The sequence below is a fragment of the Nilaparvata lugens genome, chromosome 3 (assembly GCF_014356525.2).
Source record: "Nilaparvata lugens isolate BPH chromosome 3, ASM1435652v1, whole genome shotgun sequence".
Classification (NCBI taxonomy): Eukaryota; Metazoa; Arthropoda; class Insecta; order Hemiptera; family Delphacidae; genus Nilaparvata; species Nilaparvata lugens.
The window spans coordinates 62,860,929-62,888,203 of NC_052506.1; the positions used below are offsets into that span (position 1 = coordinate 62,860,929).

A 27,275-nucleotide genomic window follows, 5' to 3' on the forward strand; every position below is an offset into this window, starting at 1 on the left:
GAGTTCGATTCTAGGGCTGTACGATACACACCACAAACAATAAAATAATATTAAGATTTTGATAAAAATTTTAAGCTAACAGATGATGGTTCATAATATAATACTACGGAGAGTGAATGGAAGAAGAGATCCTATAAACATTTTATAACATATTTAAACTATGAACAATTACTTTCAAGATAATCAAGGTAGGTGCTTCAATATTTCAAATTTTTTGTAACTATTTTAACCAGCGACAAAAATTAAATTTTCTAAAGAAATTATAAAAGGAATCATTAAAAAACTAATAAATCAATACTATTGAGAGGTTATCAAAAGAAAGTCGAATTAATTAATATTAAAGAATGAGATTTATATTTTACTAGCCGTCAGGCTCGCTTCGCTCGCCATATCCGTCTAGCCAGGGGTCTCCGCCCCCTGGACCCCCGACTGCATCGTCCAAGGATGTGATCAGCAGGCTCGCTTCGCTCGTCTGCAAGGACGATCCAGTCGGGGGCCAGACTAAACGTCTGGCTGAACGGATATGGCGAGCGAAGTGAGCCTGACGGCTAGTAATATAATATTCCCAGGAATAGCTCTGATTGAAGTAGCAGTGCCCAATCAATTTTTCCGCGATAAATGCATTTCAATCTTCAACTTGGTGCCAACCTAACAAAGTCAACTCAACTTAATGCCAACCTGACAAAATTATTAATTTAGTTACCAGTTAACAACTGTTTCAAAGAGGTACTCTCTCTAGATTATAGTACTATATTAACATATGGTATGGACATTTTTCAATTATAATTAAGAGAATAAGAAGAAAAATCTGGTGTGGTACACTCACACAACTTTCCTTGCTCATATTTGAAACTACACGATAAGACTTTTGTATATATGTGTATATATAATTGTTTTCAGAGTACTTTTTCCTTTGTGTAAATTATGAAATTCGATGATTTTTTTTAGTCGTCATTTTTTTAAAGTCGTCAAAACAGCTGTTCTACAGATGAAATATCTCGACTATGTGTTCTTTTTATGAACTGCTCTACCTACCTACCCCATGCACGAGAAGGGGGTTACAAAGTCCATTTCTCAAGGATGGGGTGGACCCCATTAGTTTCCCAGAAAGGAGACTCATGCCAGTTAATAGAGCTGATAAATAACTATACAGAGTATGAATTTGAAAAAAATCGGTCAAGTTATTTTGAGAAAATCGTGAAAAACATGGTTTTTTAGTAATTATCCGCCAGTTTTCTCAAGTATATTACGGAGCTCCTGCAATTTTCTCAGAAATGAGACTCATGTCAGTTGATAGGGCTTATAAATAAATAGCTATCCATGGTATGAATTTAAAGAAAATCGTTAGAGCCATTTTCGAGAAAACAGTGAATAACATGGTTTTTTAGTGATTATCCGCCATTTTTCACAAGAATATTACGGAGCTCCTGCAATTTTCCCAGAAATGAGACTCATGTCAGTTGATAGGGCTTATAAATAGCTATCCATGGTATAAATTTGAAAAAAATCGTTAGAGCCGTTTTCGAGAAAACCGTAAAACATGGTTTTTTAGTAATTATCCGCCATTTTTTCCGCCATTTTGATTTCAATTTTATTGAATTTTTTATTGTCAGATCCTCATGGTATAAGGACCTTAAGTTTAAAATTTCAAGTCAATCGGCTGATTAGGAATGGAGTTATCGTGTTCACAGACATACACACACACACACACACACACACACACACACACACACACACACACACACACAGACCAACACCCAAAAATCATGTTTTTGGACTCAGGGGACCTTGAAACGTATAGAAAACTTGAAATTAGGGTACCTTAATTTTTTTTGGAAAGCAATACTTTCCTTACCTATGGTAGTAGGGCAAGGAAAGTAAAAATCTGGTGTGGTACACTCACACAACTTTCCTTGCTCATTGAACTATAAGCCTCATTATCAAACGAGAATAATTTAGGGGAATAACATAATGACGATTGACGGCAAAATATTTGCAACTACGATCAGACTACTGTATATGTGTATATACAATTATTGTTTTCAGAGTACTTTTTCCTTTATGTAAATTGTGAAATTCGATGATTTTTTTGAAATTTGTCAAAACAGCTGTTCTACAGATGAAATATCTTGACTGTTTCTTTTTTTAAACTGCTCTACCTACCGTACCCACGGTATATGGAAGAAGAAAAAGTAAAAACCGTGTACCTACCTATATCATGCACGAGAACACGAGAAGGACAAAGTCCATTTCTCAAGGATTGGGTGGACCCCCCATTGTACCTCAGGAAAAAGACTCATGTCAGTTGATAGAGCTAATAAATAACTATACAGAGTATAAATTTTAAGAAAATCGTTAGAGCCATTTTCGAGAAAAACGTGAAAAACATGGTTTTTTAGTGATTATCCGCCATTTTTATATATACATATATATATATATATATATATATATATATATATATATATTATATATATATATATATATATATAAAAACACGTTCACGTTCATTAAAACTCAGTTTTTAAAAAGAAATTTTATTATCAAAAAATACATGTTAACACATCAAGTGGCTGGAGTAGACTAACTAAATGAGCGCGCTGAGAGCGACACTAAGCGGTACTGACAAAAATAGTAGTCAGCACATCAATTGTTTAAGTTTACATAATTCCTCCCTCCTTAAGTTTTTTTCGTCTCGAAAAATAAATTTGGGACACTCAAAAATTACAAAAATTGAAATGAAGTTACAAATTAAAGTTTACTAATTTAGATCTAATTTCTAGGCGGTACAATATAGCTTATGGTAGGGGTTGATGATATTGGTACTTGTGTATCAATTCGGTAATTTAGTACACTGGTTGGCTTCTTAAATTTGTAATAAACGATTATCAAAATTACAAGAAGTATAAATGTACTTAAAACAAAAATTACAATGTGGCGTGTCTTAAGGACGAAAGAATCTTTAAAATTTATAAAATCAAAATCTCTAGGTTCAATATCATCAAGTTCACTAACATCTTTCAAATCGATAAGTTTAGTATGAATTTTATTTGGTACATGATTTAATTTTTGTGCATATGATTGTGGTAACTGAAGTAAACGGTAATTTTACATCTGTCATTTTATCATTGATATTCAGATTGATAAGGAAAGATGAAGGAGTATTTATAGTGCCATTATTGATATTAATTTGATGAAACTTATATGCTAAAATACAATTACAATTTTCGAAATAATTCATAAATGGTCTATCATTAATTATTTCTATTCTTACACAACTATCCAAATCCTTATTATTTACTACAGACAAAATACAGTTATCATGTATAATTTCTCCTGAAGTACAAAAAGAAATAGAAGAGAATATTTGACAATTGGTCAGTTTCCAAAGCTTTTTGTTTTGAGACACAGATATCGATTTTTCTTTTAATTTCATGGTGTGAACATTTGATTCCATTTCAACAGGATAAGACAGAAGGTCATATTTTTCAAATAAATCGTTTAATTTCGGTAAATGGATAATGTAAGTTATAACAGATTTCGAAAAAATACAAGTGCTATTACTAATTTCCCATAAAATACTGGAATCTCTACTAGCTAATGAATAATTCTTAATTAACCTACGAAAATCATCAAAGCTCAAAATTGATGGATGAAGTTTCCCTTCTTTGCAATACGTCAACGTTGCTGGGATCAGGAACAACAGAAGGATGGTCATTGCCTTCATCTGCAACAATTAGATTATCTTTTACTTTTTTACGAGGCCTTTTCATTCTGTTAGGGTGGATTTTGATTACATTTCTTTTCAATTTAAACCTATCACCTTCCTTAGTAGCTGTGCTATACCTTGGAACATTTCTGTGAAATTTCGGGTTTTTGATGAATATCCTATCTGGTATTTCAGGTGGCTCCTCTCTATTTTGTTACATTTTTCTGTTCGTTTTTCTTTTTCCTCGATTATTTTCTTGTAAACGGCATTTCAACGCTTGTATTTCTTTGAAGTATTGATTAGCAAGTTCTTCAGTGATTACTGCGGGATTATCCTGATCTTGATTTTTTGGTAAATAATTCTGAATTCCGAAAGTTAGTTCATTTGGGCTTTTGAATTGATCTTTTATCGAATTGTTATAGGTTCGCAAAGCTAATCGAAGTTTTTGTTCAACACTATATTTTGGGAATTTAATTTCGAGTCCTTGTAGAATTTCAATAATTGTGGAGTGTGTTCTTTCTATTAGTCCTTGAGTTTGGGGATAATAAGGTGTGGTGAAGTAAGTTTCAATACCATTTATTTCAGTGAATTGTTTGTATAGTGCATTGTTGAATTCTAATCCGTTATCGGTTTGAATGCATTTTGGAATTGGAAAAACTGAAAGATAGTTGTTTAGATTTTTTATTGTTAGCTGATTTCAATGTGTATAGGCGGAAAGTCTTTTAGAAAACGAATCGACAATTGTGAGGATTTTAATGTGAAAGTGTCAATCTGAAGTTTTTCGAAAGGTTTAGTAGGTGTGGGAGTTACTTTGAATTTAGTTTTAATTGGGTTTCTTTCAAACTTGGTTTTCAAACTTATTTCATATTTATTTACAAATTCGGTTATGTCTTTGTGCATTGCGGGCCAATAGTAGTTTTTACGTATTTGTTTATAATTCTCGTTAATTCCTCTGTGGAAGTTTTTGTCTTCATGACATCGTGCTATTATCATTGTTTGTTCATCTACATCAGTTATGTCGGCGTTTATTCTTTTGTAGATTTGGAATTTTATGTTGGGAAATATTTTGACAATTTCATTAGTCATTGAACTTAGAATTTCTGTTTTTAGAGCTTCAAACAATGGACTTTTATTTGAAAATACTATACCGTACACAGTATCAGGTTTCAAATTCAATTCAATTCAATTAAAAAATTCTTTATTCCTCATAGAAAACAAAACAATATGATTTACAATCTGCTGTCAGTTCTACATACTCTTACAAGAACTGATACATAAAAATAATATTTTGTACAATAAAAAACACCAACAAATTAAAATTAAATCAAATATGCTCAAAATTGAAATATCTCATCTATATTTTCTATAAAATAAATAAAATTAAAAACAGGGAGATAATAAGAAAAATATATTTTGCATATGCACATTCCTTATTCCAATATATCATTGAGGTGTGGGGTGGAGCTTTTGATACGCACTTGAGAAAACTGTTTGTCCTCCAAAAACATATTATAAGAGCAGCTCTAGGGAGACCACGTTTGTACCCAAGCCGAGATATTTTTATTGAACTTGATGTACCAACATTGAGGCAAACGTTCATGAAAACCGTAATACTCTACATAAACAAGAATCACTTTCTATTTTCAGCTCGCACTACCCCTTACAATATGCGAGTAAATCATTTCAATAGATACAATATGCATTTGATCAAGCTCACTACATGTAGGCATCAATTCTTTTATTACTGTAATCTTTTCATCAACTTAGTTCCGTCAAATTTCATTATAGAAAAACCAACTGGTAAATATCACAAAACTGTGGAAGAGTGGATAAACAGGAATTTCTTTTTAAATTAACACTACAATAGATTTAGTTACTCTTAAGTATCTTTAGTTATTCGTAAGTTTTTGATGATGATCAATCATATATATATATATATATATATAATTATTTAAAAAGCCAAATAGAATAAGTATTCTACAAATTTTAGTTAAAGCGCTAAACTTGTTAAATCTAATAATGTAGACTCACTGCTGGCTCTCAAGTTCTTACTTATGCCAGCAGTCGCCAAAATAAAGATAAATTAAGTTTTGATCTAATAATTAAGTTTGAGTTTTGCTTATTTGTTTAACACTTTGTAACTTAATATAATTGTAATATTGTAATTTTTTTGGCAATAAATTTCAATTTCAATTTCAAATAGAAAGTGGTTCTCAAAAAATACACAACCTGGTATTTTATCATAATTGAGATTCATAACTTATCAGGGAAGAGTCGTGAACCGACAGTGCTTTAATTCAGGAATGATCTTCACATGGACCTGCGGTCTGTGTGTGAAGACTGGGTAGTTCTTCGGATTGCCAATACGTTTGGAAGATTCCGAGGAATGATTCAGATTTTTGTAAATATGCACGTTAATAAGGATTGATTTTTTTATAAGATAATATGGTAAATTGATAATATTATACTAGATATTACAAAAACAACAGTTACAATAATCTGTTGGTGATTGTGTTTAATAGCACTATGTCATAGGGTATTGGTTCGCAGACCTGTTGTCTGGATGACGATGACTAATCCACAAGAAACAGGCGCGGGCCCCAACAGATTGACCAATTTGGGATATTGTAATGGTCTCAAGTTGTAGAATAATAATAATAATAATAATAATGAAGGGTTAGTTTAATGTTAAAAATGAGTAATTAAAAAGAAAAAATGTAGTAAAATGTGAAAAATAAAATGTAAAAAATTAATAAATTTATAAACCACGTAGATTTGGAGGATGAGCCAGAGGGTGTCCCCAGAACCATGCGCGGGCTCTCATTCATCAGGTTAAAAAAAAATTAAAGAAAACACTCTCGTATTTCTTCTACGTTGTTTCCAATGTCACGTGCGTCTCTGTATTTGAAAATTATTCTGTTTTTATTAAAGATCTTTTTGAATTGGGGTTTTCCTTTACCTCGTGAAATAACTATTTGGTTTGCTTCAGTGTTTATGATACTATTTTCGTCCATTATACCTATTCTATCATCTGAACTTTCTTGAGAATGTTGTGTCATTAGTGAGTCATTGTCATTATCATTATTAGTATTATTTACAAGGTTTTCGTTGCCAGTTTCCACATCATTTTCATTAATATTATCAATATTTGCATTAACTATCGAATTGTTACCTAATTGTTCATCAAGATCATTCAATATACTTTCATTTACCGACGGAGGAGCTTCATTGTTATGGAATCTTAACAGATCATTGATATCAATGTCATCGTACTCATCATTGTTATTGGCATTGTCGTTGGCATTATTCGAATTATTTTCCGCGGGAAAGCCTGGGAACAATTCTGAATCGTCAAAACCTGTAAATTCATCACTACTTTCCATCATATTTACATTGAAAGGCCGTGAGAGGCAATCGGCAACACAATTCGAGCGACCTTTTATGAATTCTACGGTGTAATCATACTCTTCCATTAACAATTTCCATCTCATTAATTTAGCATTTGGTTCTTTTAGAGAATGAAGCCATTGGAGTGGCTTGTGATCTGTTCTTAGGGTGAATTTTCTTCCGTACAAATATGGCCTGAAATGTTTCACTGCCCAAGTTATTGCCAACATTTCTTTTTCAATAGTGGAAAGATTTTGTTCAGCGGGATTGAGTGTTCTAGAAGCGAATGAAATTGGGAGATCTTTATTGTCAGTCATTTAACTAAGGACCGCCCCTAAGCTTACATTGGATGCGTTTGTTGTCAAAATATATGGACCATTCAATTTAGGTAACTGCAATATTGGTGCGTTAGTAATTGCTTCTTTCAGAAAATTGACAGCTTCAATGAATTTAGGATCTTTTGGGTTTATAGTGGATGTTTTTCTCAATGCGTTAGTTAAAGGTTGAGCTATTTTAGCAAATCCTTTTATCATTTTTCTGTAGTATCCTGCCAAACCTAAAAATTGTTTTATTTGTTTAGTAGTTTGTGGAACGGGACAATCTTTTATTGCTTTTACTTTTTCAGGATTAGGCTGAATGCCTTTTTCCGAAACTTTGTGACCTAGAAATAAAAGTTCTTTCTTAAAGAATTCGGTCTTGTCCAATTGTATTTTTAGTTGATGAGTTTTCAATCGTTTGAATACAACGTTTAGGTGTTTCATGTGTTCTTGTGAGCTATCACTAAAAATAATAATAATATCATCAAGATATACAAGAACATTTGGTAAATCACAAAATATCAAGTTCATTGTCCTTTGAAATTGAGGTGGACCATTTTTCAACCCAAATGGCATTCTGAGAAACTCATAATGACCATTTTCAGTACTAAAAGCTGTTTTTGGTATTGATTCGGGTTCCATTTCAATTTGATGGAATCCTGAAACAAGGTCAATAGCCGAAAAGTACGTTGCTCGACCGATTTTGAGAAAAAGTCTTCAATATTCGGGAGAGGAAATCTATCATCTTTAGTTTTGTTGTTCAATTTCCGATAATCTACTACAAGACGAACTTTGCATTTTCCTGAAGCATCAGGTTTCTTCGGCACAACCCATAAGGGAGAGTTGTACGGAGAATTAGACGGTCTTATTATATTTTGTTCGAGTAACTTGTTTATTTCATTACTAATATCCTGCCTAAATGAGATAGGATAGCGGTAGTTTTTTGAATAAACAGGTTCTTCGTCTGTAGTCACTATTTTATGCTTGAGCAAGTTAGTAGCAGTTAATATATCACCTTCGAATTTTATTATTTCGGGATATTTCATAAGAGTACTAATAATGCATTCTTTCTCTTCTGAGTTCATATGCTCAGTTCTCAATAAAGAAGTGATTTCGTCAATGGAGAGGGGATTATCGATCATCTCACCCATGTACAATTCACATTCTTCTACAGAAACTGTTTCGATACTCAACGTTTTGTCACAATCAGAAAAATATTCAATCTCAATAAAACCATTCCTATCAATATCAGTTACAATATTATACAACTGCAATTCCTTAATACTAACAGCACATAGCTTATCTGATGGAGTGCAAACATTAGTTTTAATTTTCAATTCATTCCAACCCTTGTTGATTTCAATATGATTCATTCCTAACAGTGGTATCGTGCAATCTTTCGTTATGAGACAATTGGTCTCCAAATCAATTCTTGCTTTCAACCCTTGCAATGTTTGCTTTCCAATAAGAGCATCATAATTATCACTAAAATCATACACATAACATTTTTCATCTTTATCAACACCAAGCATATTCTTAACATTAATATTTACACAACCTTTTCCATTAGATTCACCAGCGGTGTACGAATTTTATAATCACAATCAATTATTTTTGTCTGAGGAGAAACCATTTGAGGTTTAATGAAATTATATTTACTACCTGTATCGATCAAAATTCGTGAATCATTGTAATGAATATGAGGCAAATCAAGAGAGATCGTATTCAAATCTAATACTACGTTTTTGGATTGTTGTTCGAGCCTACTTCTAAAAAATGATTCATTTTCTCGCAAAGGTCACTTACAGCATTTTCCATAGAACTCATTCTAGCATCCATGCTTTCAAATTCGGAAAACTCATTTTCAGAAGATTCAATATCGTGAACTGGAAACTTTTGAAAGTTGGAAACTGTTCTCATGCTCACATCGTTTGATTTTTGATTCAAATTTTGGTTGTTATTATAGAAGTTTGCATTTGGATTACGATTGAAGTTGTGATTTTGGAAACTTTGTCCATTACGAAATCTACTTTGAAAGGATTGTCCTCTGTTGAAATTATGTTGAGGCTGAGAGAAATTTCTCTGATTGAAATGATTTTGAGGTTGAGAAAAATTTCTCTGATTGAAATTGAAATTACGATTTTGAGATTGAGAAAAGTTTCTTTGATTTGAATTGTTTTGGTTTTGAAACTGATGGAAATTTTTCGGATGCGAATTTTGATTGGAATTTGACGAGTTTTGTTTTTCTTCAGATTTACTGAAAGTTTGATTCATTTGTGTTACATCAGTAGTAAATCCTAAATGTTTCAAATAAGCACTAATCTTATTGATAATAGCCTGTCTTGCATCACTGAGGTCTTTGATTCCTAGCGTTTGTAGGTGAGCTCCAAGCTGGTGGTTGATTCCTTCGACTAAAATCATTACAATTTGTTTATCCAACTGAGATGAGATAATTTCAAGAATTGGACCAGTTAGTCCATCGAGTTTGTGTCTTGAGATAATCACGGTTCTTTTTTGTTGCAGTCTATTTATGAATTGGATAGGGTGTTCTTTTTGGTGTGATTTCATAGCAAGCAGTTCCATAGTTAATTGTTCTACTGTCCTGTTATCGGCAAAGTTGTTTTTTAAAACATCAATCAAATTTGAGAGGTCATCTACTGTAATGTTGAGGATTACATCTTTAGCAGGTCCATGTAATTTGTTTTTACAATAGTGAAGGAGAATCCAATGATTGTCTGCTGCTTCCGCGATACGATTATTACAATAGTCATTTTTCAATTTTTCGACAACTTCAAGAAAGGTAAGTAGTTCTTTTAGGTTTCCTGTATATTCAGGTATTATTGATATTAATTTGATGAAACTTATATTTTAAAATACAATTACAATTTTCGAAATAATTCATAAATGGTCTATCATTAATTATTTCTATTCTTACACAACTATCCAAATCCTTATTATTTACTACAGACAAAATACAGTTATCATGTATAATTTTCTCCTGAAGTACAAAAAGAAATAGAAGAGAATATTTGAAAAAGGGGCATGCCGGATGTGTTAGAAACGTAAGTAACACGTTTACAAACGTTTGGTGAAAAAGTAACAAATATCAAGAAAGTAAGATGCCTAAAGACAAAATAAATTCCAAAAAATCGAATAGTACAAATATTAAAATTGAAACAGCAAATAACACGACGAATAATGCAAATAATATAGGAAACCAACTTGATTAGAGCAGTGCCGTAGAACCGTGACTGTGACGTCACCGGACAATGCAGACGGAAAATGATGACATGATGTCTACGTAGTAGCGGAACGAGTAACAAGTGGAACCGTTACAAAAAATGCTTTGTCAGATTTTACAAAGAGCATCATAATTATCACTAAAATCATACACATAACATTTTTCATCTTTATCAACACCAAGCATATTCTCAACATTAATATTTACACAACCTTTTCCATTAGATTCACCAGCGGGTGTACGAATTTTATAATCACAATCAATTATTTTTGTCTGAGGAGAAACCATTTGAGGTTTAATGAAATTATATTTACTACCTGTATCGATCAAAATTCGTGAATCATTGTAATGAATATGAGGCAAATCAAGAGAGATCGTATTCAAATCTAATACTACGTTTTTGGATTGTTGTTCGAGCCTACTTCTAAAAAATGATTCATTTTCTCGCAAAGGTCACTTACAGCATTTTCCATAGAACTCATTCTAGCATCCATGCTTTCAAATTCGGAAAACTCATTTTCAGAAGATTCAATATCGTGAACTGGAAACTTTTGAAAGTTGGAAACTGTTCTCATGCTCACATCGTTTGATTTTTGATTCAAATTTTGGTTGTTATTATAGAAGTTTGCATTTGGATTACGATTGAAGTTGTGATTTTGGAAACTTTGTCCATTACGAAATCTACTTTGAAAGGATTGTCCTCTGTTGAAATTATGTTGAGGCTGAGAGAAATTTCTCTGATTGAAATGATTTTGAGGTTGAGAAAAATTTCTCTGATTGAAATTGAAATTACGATTTTGAGATTGAGAAAAGTTTCTTCGATTTGAATTGTTTTGGTTTTGAAACTGATGGAAATTTTTCGGATGCGAATTTTGATTGGAATTTGACGAGTTTTGTTTTTCTTCAGATTTACTGAAAGTTTGATTCATTTGTGTTACATCAGTAGTAAATCCTAAATGTTTCAAATAAGCACTACTCTTATTGATAATAGCCTGTCTTGCATCACTGAGGTCTTTGATTCCTAGCGTTTGTAGGTGAGCTCCAAGCTGGTGGTTGATTCCTTCGACTAAAATCATTACAATTTGTTTATCCAACTGAGATGAGATAATTTCAAGAATTGGACCAGTTAGTCCATCGAGTTTGTGTCTTGAGATAATCACGGTTCTTTTTTGTTGCAGTCTATTTATGAATTGGATAGGGTGTTCTTTTTGGTGTGATTTCATAGCAAGCAGTTCCATAGTTAATTGTTCTACTGTCCTGTTATCGGCAAAGTTGTTTTTTAAAACATCAATCAAATTTGAGAGGTCATCTACTGTAATGTTGAGGATTACATCTTTAGCAGGTCCATGTAATTTGTTTTTACAATAGTGAAGGAGAATCCAATGATTGTCTGCTGCTTCCGCGATACGATTATTACAATAGTCATTTTTCATTTTTCGACAACTTCAAGAAAGCTAAGTAGTTCTATTGGGTTTCCTGTATATTCAGGTATTATGTGTAGGTGATGTTTCGCAATTGGTCTTGAAATAAGGGGGTTATCCATTGTGCTTTCATTTTTATTTTCAGAAATCATTCCTAATTTAAATATTGGTTGAGTGAAATTTCCTTCAAGGATTCAATAATGTCAGAGGATATGTAAGCGACTTGCAGATTATTAATATGAGTCTGTAATTTCAAAGATTGTATTTTAAGGTCAGTCACGTTAGTAAAATGGATAACTTTGTATGTGTCGTTAATGAGCATAGATTGTCCTATTTTAATCGGAATTATTCCTGCTGTCTTTGTCAAGTCTGTCAGTCTGTACGTCAACGTTGCTGGGATCAGGAACAACAGAAGGATGGTCATTGCCTTCATCTGCAACAATTAGATTATCTTTTACTTTTTTAAAACTGACGAGTTTTGTTTTTCTTCAGATTTACTGAAAGTTTGATTCATTTGTGTTACATCAGTAGTAAATCCTAAATGTTTCAAATAAGCACTACTCTTATTGATAATAGCCTGTCTTGCATCACTGAGGTCTTTGATTCCTAGCGTTTGTAGGTGAGCTCCAAGCTGGTGGTTGATTCCTTCGACTAAAATCATTACAATTTGTTTATCCAACTGAGATGAGATAATTTCAAGAATTGGACCAGTTAGTCCATCGAGTTTGTGTCTTGAGATAATCACGATTCTTTTTTGTTGCAGTCTATTTATGAATTGGATAGGGTGTTCTTTTTGGTGTGATTTCATAGCAAGCAGTTCCATAGTTAATTGTTCTACTGTCCTGTTATCGGCAAAGTTGTTTTTTAAAACATCAATCAAATTTGAGAGGTCATCTACTGTAATGTTGAGGATTACATCTTTAGCAGGTCCATGTAATTTGTTTTTACAATAGTGAAGGAGAATCCAATGATTGTCTGCTGCTTCCGCGATACGATTATTACAATAGTCATTTTTCAATTTTTCGACAACTTCAAGAAAGCTAAGTAGTTCTATTGGGTTTCCTGTATATTCAGGTATTATGTGTAGGTGATGTTTCGCAATTGGTCTTGAAATAAGGGGGTTATCCATTGTGCTTTCACTGTTATCTTCACAATTACTGTCACTGATTGTAGATGTAGAAGACGTGTTACCTTGAACTGTGGAGTTGGATACAGCTGCAGCCAGAGCCAGGTACGATCTTAACCTTGGCCGGTAATCGATAAGAAGTTTATGGTCTGGTCTGCTATCCTTCTTGCCTTTCTTCCCCAGGATGTGGTTGGTTGGTTGTTGGTGTTGATGAGTCACTCTTCCACTTGACGGTCTCGATGATGGTTCATAGCAGTTGCGACCCCGACTTTCGAATTTTCCGCGATCACTTGTGATTGATAATTGATCAATATAAACTGGCGGTTAAATGAACAGCACAATTTTCACGAAAAACTCTTCAGGGTCCCTGTTCGAGCGCCAAACACGTTCACGTTCATTAAAACTCAGTTTTTAAAAAGAAATTTTATTTGCAAAAAATACATGTTAACACATCAAGTGGCTGGAGTAGACCAACTAAATGAGCGCGCTGAGAGCGACACTAAGCGGTACTGACAAAAATAGTAGTCAGCACATCAATTGTTTAAGTTTACATAATTTATATATATATATATATATTTGTAGCACTTAACAGAAAACACTTTAAAGTATTATAATATAAATATAGACAGGATACACACGACACGGATAGATTAAAAACACTTATAAACTTACATTTAAACGAAAATTTTCGGGGAGCTGGGCCCCCTTTGTCAATCAAACAGGAATTATAGATTCAAATCTCACCACTTCACTTCCTGGTTGATTGACAAAGGGGGCCCAGCTCCCCGAAAATTCTTGTTTAAATGTAAGTTTTTAAGTGTTTTTAATCTATCCGTGTTGTGTGTATCCTGTCTATATATATATATATATATATATATATATATATATATATATATATATATATATATATATATATATATATATAGATTTAAAAGCATTGTAAGCAAATTATATTATTAGGTAAATAACGAATGACCCGGTTGGCTTGGGTCTATTTTGAGAATTCTTCACCTAATTAATTCAAGTATTCAACTGAAGAAAATGTACCATCATTCAAATCAACTATTCATTGACCGATTTCTCAGTCAAGATTATTATCTTGTTATTTTGATAATCAATAAAATAATAAGTGTTATTTTTTATTTATTATTCGGTCTGAGTGAAGCGTTCATCTATAGTCCTGCTGCTGTAAAACGCGACACGGGAATGTAGACAGAATCTATATAATGAAATTAAAACGACCAGCATGGCGTGACCATCTTTCTCTTGCAATGATGAGGAATGAAGTGGAATTTTCAGTTTTCAGTTCATGTGCTGAAATTTGGAAGAAAGCAGATCACAATTTCAACTCTTGGATCCTTGTTGCTTCTTAAAGCGGCCGAAATATAGTTTATGAAGTTGAATTCAATATTCAAGTCTACTACATTTTTTCAGATCAAAAAATTAAAATATGTTTACTATTTTACAGCTACGCTTTTAAAAGTGCTATCTATAGTATAAAAACTAAAATTTCTCAACAATATAAAAATCTTATATTTTGGAGATGTAAATTACTATAAGTGACGGTATGTCTCTAGTAAGTAAAAAGGTATGTCTCCATCCAGCACATGTTTTGATTGAAGAATTTCAAACTAAGTTTGAGTCGTTTCAAACAATAAAATTGCGTTACATAACCCTTCAAAGGTGGGTCACTAACAACTGAAGCTGCCATATCTCAGTTAATATTGGTCCAATCTCAAAAAATCTGATACCATTCGATAGGCGATTAAATTTACTAAAAAAATATATTCTTGTTAAGTTTTTTAAAACCATCGGTTTCTGAGTTATTTAAGGAACAAATTTTAAATGGCCGCCATTTTGTTCTATGAATTTGAAAAATTATCATAATATATTTTTGTAGCTTTGTCTAGTTGTTGTATGATTGTGCAAAGTTTCAATTTCATATGTTTAACCATTATTTGGAAAAACATAATAAGTGAAAAAGCAAAATGGCCGCTGTGCGAGTAACTGAAAACTTCTTGACAATTTAAATATGATATTTAGATATGTTTTTTACCCAGGAACAATGCCCTACAGTATTGGTAGGGAGTTGGTAAACATCCTGTATATTATAATTAACAAATTTTTGTTCATTGAAGGTACCACTAGTTCATTAAAATCTATAAAAATTACTTTTTCTTGAAGGTAAGGCACTCTATTATTATGAGCTAGGCCACCGTAATTCAATTTTCTAGTATCTTACCTATTGTTAAAGTTGCCTCTAACAACAAATCGACTTGCTGAACTATGTCGCCGAAGCAAAAGGCTTTCGTGTACAGGGATCATAAATCAGCTCGTTATGTCTTCTTATTCAGTTTAGTAGCCTCTACCCGCACACAAGTCAACCTAAATAAGAGGGATACATGGTGGGGGGGAGGGGGGGGGAATTGGTTGACTATAGATGCACGCATACAGCATACAACCAGTGGAATGTGTGTTTTACTGCGTTATTATTTGGTCGAATCTTGTCTACTGAGCATTTATTTTTGTTGATGTGGGGTTAAGCGCCCTATAAAGCAGAATTCTGGATTGGAAGTAAACTCCCTGTCGTGGCAAGTTAGCTTGTAGCAATAAAAATTGAAGTCAGTTGTTGCAGGTCCCTAGAATAGTGCGGTACGGTAGTCGAATTACTTGACTGACAGCTAAGCCGGCAGATGCCAGTAATTTGGTTAGCTGAATCAGATCGATGTCAGAACCTTATCGCATAAAAATTCGCTCGCTGATTACATCATTGCATATATTGTCTGTCGACCTGTCGGAAAGACAGGCCTTCACCATTATATTATTAGAGTTGCTCGAGGGTTATTGTATGTAGGCTATTTCGAAGCAAAAGTCAAAAGTTGCGCCCAAATAAAATCGTGTCGTGTCAAGACGTGAACGGACCGCCAACTTTTAACTGCTGATTCCAACGAGACCTCTACAAAGTTAGCCAACTGCTCATTATGCTAGAGTGTAGTTTCCAGTACGGTAGTGGGTGGCAGCTAGTGAGTTAGTGTACAGTGTTCAGCTACAATTAAAATCGCCAATCTCAATTCGACTCATCATCACTCAAATAGAAAACATTCTAGTTTACAAAAAAATTATGTTCAATATTAAATTTTTCGAACTTTTGTTTAATTTTTGTTTGAAAAATCTGGCTATTATATCATTTTTACATTTTAATATTTAGTTCTATTTTGAACATACTATAAGTAAATCTGAGAAAAATTTACTTAGACATTATTGGGAAAGTTAATTTTTATTCAATATTATTTATTATGAAAGAACGCATGTGAATTTTTCATTAAATTATTATAAAATGGTTCAAATTATTTTGAGGAGTTTATCATGATATATTTGTTTCATTCTTGGGTAGGACATCGCAGCTGCAATTATTGATAAAATTTTGATATATGAGAATGTAAACTTACTGTATAATTCAGAAACTCGAATGATAAAAAGTGAAGTATTAGTAAAATTCATCTTATCTCACAAGAAATTCAATCTACCGAGTACTAAGTAAGGATTATATATTTCTGAAATTTTTATAAAGACATATTTTTGTCCATTCTCTGTATTAGGGGGAAACAATGAATTTTATGATATTTTTCCTTTATTTTAAATACTACCGATATTGAAGTCTCGGTGAATTTTTAATCCCTTTTCATATTACTTATAAGTTTATTAAAATTATTGTTTTCAAACTTTCGTTTGGAATTTTCAGAGAAATTGGAACTTAGTGCAGAAATAATTTCTGTAGATTTCAACTCCTATAAAAATGAATATTAAGACATGACTTTTTTTATTTGTGATATGATAGATTCACGTTTGCGTTCAGGTTTAAATTCTCTGAATGATGGTTTCCTATAAAATAGTCGTGAATAATTTCAAGTAATAAAATACAATGGATGAGGCTGTAAATACTGAAGAAAAATGCGATGAAAAAGATAATCAATTTAGGAATGTTATAAGAAGCATAGATGTGGCAAAATTGGTAGCAGTTCTAGGACAGACATTAAGAAAGAAAAGAAAGTTCAAAGAACTAACTCTGTTCAACAGCAAATATGAGGTGAAAGGTAAGATATAAAAATGAATATAGGATCCATCAAGTAAAATTGATAAAAAATAATCAATATTTTTCATGACTGTTTGTCAATTTCTCGTTAAAAAATTAACCATGGTAAAATTCAGGTTGTATCTTGATCAAATTTATTATTTTAAATAAGACTACAGTATATTGAAAGTTGTGAAACAACACCTGTCATGCAGCGTTCCACATGTTGATGAATGCAAATATGTTGACACTACAAATACCATATCAAATCAAATTTTATTCTCTTAAAGTATATTGAATTGAGATCCATTATTTTTTTCGGTCGTCTGATAATATCAGGTCGGCGGATGATATACTGTGTCCTATTAGTATAGGTCTTAGTATCTGGCTTGCATCTGTGGTCCTACTGATTTAGAGGGTGCCTATGGCATCTTCTGTCTTCACACCCATTCCCCTTGCGCGCCTCCAAGCAGCTATTAGTTGGCCACCAAGAAGACAAATGATTCATTGAAAAATTAATTCATCAATCACCGAGTGAGCAGCGACTGCCTGTTCAGGTGGGGCCACCTGAACAGGTGCGACCGCTTCCTTGTGCACCTGTTCAACAGGTGTTGTCTCCTCTTCAGAACGGCAGGATTACTAATGGCAGCATTATTATTGATTACTCATGTTAGGAATTGGCACGGGACAAAATGACAAATGTTACTGAAATACATGGACTAAATTTTAAATTTAGTTGAAAATCTATATTTTCAATTATATTAAAATTATAAATGTGAAAATTATATCACAGGTTAACAGATGGGTCCCCAGCTTAATAAATGTTATATCATGAAAAACAACACCAAGGTTCTTGAAGTTTATTGTTCTAAATTTCATTTTAATATTTTTACTGATAATTCGTGAATGGTTTCAACAGGCTTCCAGTATGTAATTCTGAAGAAGGAACGCCCAAAAGTTGCTTTTTTATCTGGACAAGATCGGAAATTATTTTATGAGAAGCGTGATACATCCAGACTAGCATGTGACGAGCTAGATTTCTCACAAAAAATACAAAAAAGTACTGTTTATCATAAAAAAACAGAAAATATATCACATCCTTACACAAAACCCAAGGTGAGAACAAGTCAGTAAAATTTTAAATTTTTGCTGACCGAAGTTATTATCAATAATATTAAATGCGATCAATAATAAAAGTGAAATGAGAATATAGGGATTTCTAACAATCTTGAAGTTTTGGACTAAGTGACAAATTATTAATAAGTTGTACATTTTTCATGGAAAAAACTTATTGGGAACTTTACTTACTGTATTTCTCAAATGGTTTAACATCTTATAATGGGATTGATTTATTCCATGTTCTCATAATTTAAGTATTTACAACTTTAAACATTTAACAATGTAATAAATATATATGGCTCTGAATTTAGTGTAAATAATATTTCTATTATTCTTACTATATTTATTATTATTTTCTTCTGATTTTTTCTTTTGAACCCAAACAGCACTATACAATATGAATCTACTTAATTTAAAAATACTCCTTCTGAATCAAATCAATAATCAAAACACATTCACATATTTTTCCAAGAATCAATCGGGATTTTCAAATTAGTAATGTGATTATTTTATTGAAGATTGGTGACATTGTAATTTTTCTGGTGCCTATTGAGTATACATTTTCCGAATTGATTGAATAAGATAAAGTTCCTTCAAAACAGATATTCAGCAAAATTGGCTACGGATCTTTGGCAAGCCGGGGTGCGCGAATAACGCAAGAGCCTCTGTCTTGCAGCCCTGGACCACAAGCTTATCACACTCAACCATCCACTAAAACCAAACAACAATGTTTGGCTCCATTCAACAGTAAAACTCTGCGTGAATCAAAATTAATCAAAATCAACAATAACCCCGGGTGAGTACCTTGGGCTTCAAATTATTTGGCATCTTTTGCTACATCTCAACTATGGCCAAGCTACTTGGCAACTGATGTTAAACTTGGAAAAAATAGAAATTTGTGAAAGAAAAAATAAGTCAAGCTCGAATAACAAAAAAGACGTTACCTCTTTATTTATATTATAAGTTGAAAGTTTATGTTTAATAATACTATTTATATTGAAAACATCTTATTACAATGCGAGAAAAAGTTGGATTTACTTTATGAAAAAGTTGCTTTTGGAAACATTACAAACTATTCTGCCCCAAAGGATTTGCAATAAGATTATATAAGAAAATATTATGAAAGTTAATGCAAAACTCAAGGAAAACAGTTTTTCCATGACAAGTTTTGTTTGTTTTAACTTATAGAATATCAATATCGTGGTGGGGATGAAGTAACATTCAATAGAATAATTCAATGTTTCTCATACACTGCACTGCACGATCAATGCATTATTTTTACAAAACACAAAACTTTCTTCATTTCCCATCTCAATTATTTACTTGATTGATGTATTTGAAAGAAAAAAAATTACATACGAGTATATAAAACTTTACAAAAATTTATTTTGGTACAAAACATTAATTTGTAATTTAGTCCAGTAGAATGTTAGAGGCTGACAGGTATTTTGCAAGTATTTTAATATGAAAGTATTATACTTGTTCCACAGGGTAGGATCTTACGACATAACTTACATTGAAAAGTCGCACGCGATTAGAATGGAGCATTCGTTTGGTGGCAGAGTTAGACTGAAGCAAATTGTGAATGTTGAGTGTAGATCAACAACGGAAAACATTTGCAAGGGTTGCGGCTATCAGATTAATGGCGATTATTGGCGTAAAAATAAAGACATGGTTTTGTGTGACTCATGCTATCGAGTACATTATTACAAGAAAAATTACATCAGGAGGCAGTTTGACGAGTTTCAGGTGAGAAATGGTTTCTCCTAAGCGTGGCAATAAAATTTATTTAAATGAGTTTTCAATTTGATTGATTTATATAATAATATAAAGATATATCATTCATTTGAGAAAAATAAAAATATATTTTAATACTCACATGTCCTACAACTTGATAGATCTTGAAATTATCGAATCAGTTGAATGGTTAGGTGATTGGAGTGATACTGCAGCACTATACTCTCCTTCTCTTTTCACCCAGATGCCGTATTTGTAGGAGTATCATCAACATTCCTCCAATTGTATCCCTGGCTCTGGAATGCTGTACAACATGAGGTTTCTTCAATAATTTCCTTCATCCACTATCACTATCTGGCCTTCTTGTTCTGATTTCCATGAACATAATTGATTATGACATTATAGTGAGATATATATTTAAAAAAATAGGTGATTTGTCTAGAAAAATCAAGTAGGTGTCGAAATAAGAACATTTTCATGTTATAGAAAACAAGAGATTGCTCCTTCATGCATCTTCATGACGGGACAACGGCTACATATCCTTTGATGACAACAAAGGAATTTCGGAACCAATGTGTGAATGAAAACTACTTTTCAACATACACAGGTAAGACTACACTTATCTATAAATGTCTAGCTGAGCATGGTGAGTGTGTTAACTTGGTAAGTGGGTAAACTGACTTACGGTACCTACTCTGCTAACGGAGGGATTGATTCCTATTCAACCTGCTATTTCTATCTTCCTCCAACATACCAGGCACAAATTTCTTGAATTTGAGTGGGCATCAGAAGAAAAAGGATGCGGTTTATTGATAAACGCAGCATTACAGCCACTTATTCTTGATCCTCTCTATTTAAATATTAAATTTCCCCATGATTTTTTTCAATAATAAAACGATTACATTTATTGGTTATTCAACGATTATTGCAGCAAATGTATGCATCACTGATTGTAAACAAAAGTTTTCACAGACTACGGAGTACTCAATCTTTGTACCAAGTACTCAGTCTTATTAGTGTTCAAGATTTTGATTTCTCTTGAAGTTATGCCACATTAGGTGAAAATTTGGCACCCAACCTCATCGAATAATACTTTTTCAACCTCAAAACACCTTTCCATAGAAAGAAAACTCCGTTCATCTTGAAGTTAGAATAATTTACTACTAATGTACTAATATTTCTTTAATTTCTTCACAAATTTCAGATGCTCCAACGTCAGATTTACAATTAAAAATGGTATGGAATTTCATATATCAGTTCCGTGACTGAATAACTTCATCATTTTATGAATTTTGCAAGGTGAAAATATTACTAAAGATAACGGCATGCACTGCTCGTCTAAATGAACAAAGGAATGTATAAAAACTAGCTGTATATTGCATTGATATTGATGGGATTTCGGATTTTGTTTTGATGGATGTAACAATTGGTAGGGTAGACGTTTGGTTCAAAAACCCGTTCATATTTGCATGGATACTAAATTCAGATTGTGTAAAACGTACTCATCACCTACTTACCCTAAAAATGACATAATCTACAATAGGTTTTAATCAAGCGGTTTGACTATCCCAACTGGTTTATAGAAAAAATACTAGTTTTTGTCAGGACCGATTCATGATAATGACCGACCAAGAATACAAAAGAATGTTCAACTCAAGCCGATTTGTCTTGTTTAGTTTCAAAGAAATCTGTACAGTATTAATTTTTACATAGTGTATTTCACTATAAATGAGCACTGTAAATTAGGACAGTGTATTGACAATAAAGACTGAAATGGTAGTATGCCTTACATATTGAAGGAAATTGCATGTGATGATGGAACATTCGCACAATTGAAAACTTAAATATCATGTTATGAAAAACCAATAGTTTATAAGTATACTGTGTTTATAGAAAATGTAATAGTATACTGTATTTATAAAAAATGAATTATACTAAGAATGCAATGATGCGTACACAAAATTGATACCGAAGTTAAAGATCATTTCACATTAAATAGCTTAATAGAGCATTATGGAGCAAGAAGCACGATAGAACTTTACTTGGTATCCACTATTATTATTGAATATTGTTATTGTAGAACTATGGTGTTAACGTTCAATAACTAAATAGGTATAAGTAGGAGCACTAATCACATACATGAATGACTAGTTAATTTTGTTCAATAGGTGATGGTTTATTAGATATCATTTTTACAATAAAGAAATATTCAATAGAAAATTCATGAAAAATACTAGTTTAGAGCAAAAATAATCTTATTAGAATAACTTTAGGGGGAAAATTCACAATTGTGTTACAAACTGGGTGAAAAATGTAAAGGTATCTTTGATAAATATGGAAAATAAACTAAATCCGAAGTCGAAGCTCAGCAAATAAATGATCAGGAAAGAACTCGAATAGAAAATTTTGTCATTCTCTTAACCAGTATCTAACTTTCCTGTAATATTATTTTGTAATCTTTGGCATTGATTTTATTCTAGAATTATCATTCCTGATCAATGTTGTCAGGAGTATCAGTCTTTGTGCTAGAGTCATCGTCATATGAATGGATAGAGTACGTTCTAAATTGGAAGTCGTCTTCTCGCCTGTTATCATCAGAAGGGGCTTCTTCTTGATCAGTACAGTTTCTACTGAAATATTCTGAGCCAGATTTCCTATTAACATTGAAATCCCCAACTTCATTTGAACAAGAACTACCAGTTAAAATTTTTGAAACTGCAGAGCTTTGCGTCTCATCAACATTTTCATTACTATATGCCATTGCCAATTTATCAATGCTCAGCGATCTCCTGGATGTTGGCAATCTTTCAGCTGTTTCCTCAGTTACAGATCGTCCACATTTTCCAAATTTCATTTTTAAAGCATCAATCAGTAATTCCAATTCAGAAAGTTTCGATCTGAAAACAGTAAACGTTCTTGAATCAGTAATAATGTATTCATGTCGATTCTCAAAATATTTTTAACCGTTTAAAATCAATCAGACATGTGAATCACACAATGGCCTGAATAAAGATTGTCAGATGTTACCTGTTAATGGATAAACACTTGTAAACAAGGAAATCTTATGCGGGAACCAAAGATTTATTCATTAAATTCGCTATACATTAAAGTTGAGAATATTCATGGAATTGATGATAGGAATTTCAACTTTTTAAATCCACAAGGGACGGCAGAATGCATTTACGTACATGAGCTTAGCAAGTTGAGCCCACCACGTGTGGGACTGAGCTGAGATGTAGGAGGCGGTCGACATTGTCATGCGTCCCCGGCAAAGCCATACTCAAAACTCTGGATGCATACCCACTAAACTGCCTAGTGTTCCCCAAGGGTAAGACTGGAATTCTCATAGAGATAAAGCCATGAGATAAATCCGCCATCTGGAGTACATGGTCACCGAGTCATGGTATACGTATACGCCATCTGCATCCAACTCAACATTAAGTTTACATTCAAATAATACTTACTTTAGTGAAGTTGTGAGCTGGACAGATGGAGTTTGATTGTTTCTCCCGTGTAGCTTCTCAGTTCCATCAATCTCTACGTTAGAAAATATGGAGTTTCCAGAATGCTTTTGACATGATTCATCTACTATCTGATTGTCATTACTGGTCCCAACTGTCACCTTCACTGATGAATCTGGTGAGTCTAGTTGCAAATTTGCAACGTTGTCAAGAGGAGTTATTTTCACCTGAAGAACAAGCGTACGGGTATTGCAATTTTATCAAATTGATTAGAACTGGAGAACATATTCTCTCATGGATAATGGTATTATGCACTCGTAGAATCAAATATACATCAATTCGTCAAATTACAATCAAATCACAGTATAAATCAAAAATGTAACCGCCGTTCATCATGAGTTGTACATTAGATTTCTGACAGTAAACATAAAGTTGACGTGATAAACATATTTTTTAGAATACTCCTATAATCTATCACTAAATAGTATTTAATAACTTATAAACCACTGATCGATTTTATTTTGATGATATCATTAGTACACATTTTTACTAATTGTGCTTTTGTCTTGTACGAAGTGTAAAGAATTGTGTGGTAGAGAGGACCTAGAGTCCTAACTTTGCCCTTAATAAAGGCAATTCAATTAGTTTGACAGTCTCAAAAGACTTTCAAACACATATTTAAAGAAATACATTTTTAGAATAGATATGGCTTTAGAGATAAAACTTTACAAAGATAAACCTTTCTCTATCCAAGTCTCTATACTCCTATTCTAAGACTTATAATGCAGGCGTAAATGATCACAAGATTAATAAATGATTTTGAAAATCCAAATTAAAATGTAATGAAGCAATAGATACTTGGATTATGGAGAATTCCTCCTTTTCTCTCTAAGAGCTGAATGGTGCTAATATGTTATTTTTTCCATTTAATTGTAATTGTTTAATAACCTAAATCACACCTTACAATGCACGACAAACATTTAGAAAAGCAAATTCAACTGACACTAATATGGTGATTTGTAGGATGCAATTTCCCTATAAATGTGAAATACTCTCTTATGAGGTTCCTTAAAACTTTCCTTCAAATGCTCCTATTTACAAACTGAAATAAGAAGTCTTGAATTGGATTAAATCATCAACTGACGTTTTCGGTAAAATAGGACAATAGCTTTTGTTTCTTATTACTTTACTATTAATATTATGATATTCTCCACTATTATTCTCACAATTTAATAAATAATATAAATGCTGACATTTTTGCAAAAATTTTTACTTCAATCTAATTTCTTTGCAATTTTGTATGGAATTATATAAAAATATATGTTTGAATATGATATGGATATGAAAATATAAATTGAATGTGAAATGATCTTACCCTGATCTGGCCTTTACAGACACCCGAAACATCAAAAAGGTTGAACCAGCCGCTGACAAGCGCAAGTCCAGAACGGAGTACACCAAGGCAGATAGCAGCCGTGCCGAGCAGCTGAGTCACTCGTTGCCGTTTCTCAAACACCTGGACGACAAGCCGCTCGCCGACACCCTGAAAAAGCGGTTCCTATCAAAGCAAGAGCTGGCTGCCTTCTACGAGCCCGTGTCACTCGTGCCTGACTCGGACCAGCTAGCACATGAGTGGCAGTTCGAGGCCTATCGGCCGTTTCGTGTCACCGACCAGAATGTCGTCTCTGACGAGGACATCCAACCCGAAACACCTCCACTGAAGTTGAAACAGCCCGACAGAACTGACAAGTCCGCAGAGCAGACTAGAGTTCCGTTTATTGAACCCTCTAAATTAACAGGTACACCAAGTAATCTGTAAATCTATCAGTTTTAAATATTGTGCAACGTAAGACTTGCTATGTACAAATAAGGGATTAAAATAAAGTATTTTCTTTAGTATTGAGTGTTAATGAGAATACAGTAGTTAAATAAATTTATATTGAACAGGACAATAATTATACCTTTTAAATAGAATATAAACATACAGTCTAATTCAGGTATGAAGCCTTTCAATTATTCAAGTTCTTCCAGTTGAAATATTTGCAGGTGAAGAATAATATTAAAACATTGCATTTTAAATAATCTATCTGTTCTGGAAGATAGGCACGTGAGCTATGATATGATGAAAGGTATAACGAACCATAAAATGATCTAATTCAATAAGTGTTTTTGTGAAGTACAATTCACAACAATATTATTGTTCTGTCAAAATAAACCATTCCAAAAAGACTTTATATAAATAATAAATGTTATAAAAACACTTCACTTAAATGGGCTACTTTTATAAATTAATAAAACAATATTGAAACTTGAAGTACCCTTTATTATTTAAAATATTACAACATTTTCAAGTTGAAATGACCTATGGTCGAAACTAGTTGTTGTAATATTTTAAATAATAAAGGGTACTTCAAGTTTCAATATTGTTTTATTAATTAATAAATGGTTTTTAGTTGAAAGTTTGAGAAAGCTTAATATTAGTTTAAAAGTCTAGGGAATAATATCAGGGGTTCCACCTTGAACTGGGAATATTTTGCGTGGATCCCTCAGTTCTTAATAAGCAATAATAATTAGTCATTAATGTACAAGTTATAGTTACAATGTAACACGTTTTTGAGTGTTCAAGTTTAGGAAGAAAACATCAATCTCTGGGGTATATATTTGAAGTAACCAAACTAAGACATAATATAGAACCTTCAGTTTGAGATGAAACTCCTCTTTGTAACGATTCTCGAAACTGTACAAGGGCAGATGTAACATGCTTTACCAGCACTATCAAAACAATGAAGCGACGAAAGCTACATGGATAAATGTGTATAACAGACATGGTTTTCTTTTGTAATAAAACTATACCAGATCTCCAATGCCTTAGCTTGTTTTTTTTGTAAAGGTTTGAATTATATTCAAAGTAACTGATTTATTAATTTAATCTGATTTTTGACCAATCATAGTGATAATGATAAAAAATATTATGAAGTAGTATAGAGATACTGCTACTGTACTACCAGTATTAAAACTTGAATTTCGTACGTTTTCCCAGAATCCTTGATAGATATGATCGATGTGATGGACAGAACTTGTCAAGAGATTAAGTTGGAAGATGACTCTAAAGCAGAAAAGTCAACAATAATAGAATTTGAATTGGAAGCCGAGCAAGTGGAAAAAGAAGATACAGAAACAGAAGCAGAGAATGAGATGGTAGATGTTGAGAATGACAGCGATGACGATGGAGAAGACGAGTTGATCCTAACACAGGATCCAAATATTCCACCACTGGCAAATATTTTCCAAGTGGTGGATAAGGTTTGTGTGAATCCAGAAATCGCAAGTCTCATGGTGGAAGACCAGCCACCATGTTCTCTTGAATATGAAATTACTCCTGCCTCTATTGTTCCATTCCATCATTTGAATTTGAACAAAATGTCTACTCAATCCCTAAAGGTTCTCGATCGGTGGCCATAATCACTTGATGTACATTTTGAAACATGCAAAATAAGTCATTTTTAAAGGCGATATTTTTGGAAACCATAAATGTTTATTATGGAAACAGAAACAATGGATTGTTTTTCAATTTAAAACTGAGCTGATAATAAAATTCTATTGAAAAGTCTGAATATTTATTTTGAATTGAGAATTTGAAATAGTTTTGAGTCAATTACTTCACATTTTCAGGTAAATAATTTGTCAA

General features: G+C 32.5%; 1 protein-coding gene and 1 long non-coding RNA gene across 3 annotated transcripts; one reads left to right on the forward strand and one right to left on the reverse strand.

Moving 5' to 3' along the window:
* On the forward strand, window positions 1–27,275 carry LOC120350529. Of its 2 annotated transcripts, none has more exons than XM_039424306.1 (7): window positions 1–188; window positions 18,190–18,386; window positions 18,992–19,185; window positions 19,880–20,138; window positions 20,613–20,733; window positions 24,982–25,386; window positions 26,628–27,271. In XM_039424306.1, the coding sequence occupies exons 1-7, from the start codon at window positions 161–163 to the stop codon at window positions 27,047–27,049; spliced, it is 1,626 nt and encodes a 541-aa protein (XP_039280240.1). In that variant the 5' UTR covers window positions 1–160; the 3' UTR covers window positions 27,050–27,271. The 2 variants fall into 2 exon arrangements, with proteins under 2 accessions (XP_039280240.1, XP_039280239.1); XM_039424305.1 differs by lacking the exon at window positions 1–188 and adding an exon at window positions 16,382–17,292 and having other exon boundaries at window positions 26,628–27,275.
* On the reverse strand, window positions 22,282–25,197 carry LOC120350530. Its single transcript, XR_005570859.1, has 3 exons — window positions 24,963–25,197; window positions 23,591–23,814; window positions 22,282–23,023 (listed from the first exon to the last, which is right to left on the reverse strand). It is a non-coding gene; the product is annotated as an uncharacterized LOC120350530 (long non-coding RNA).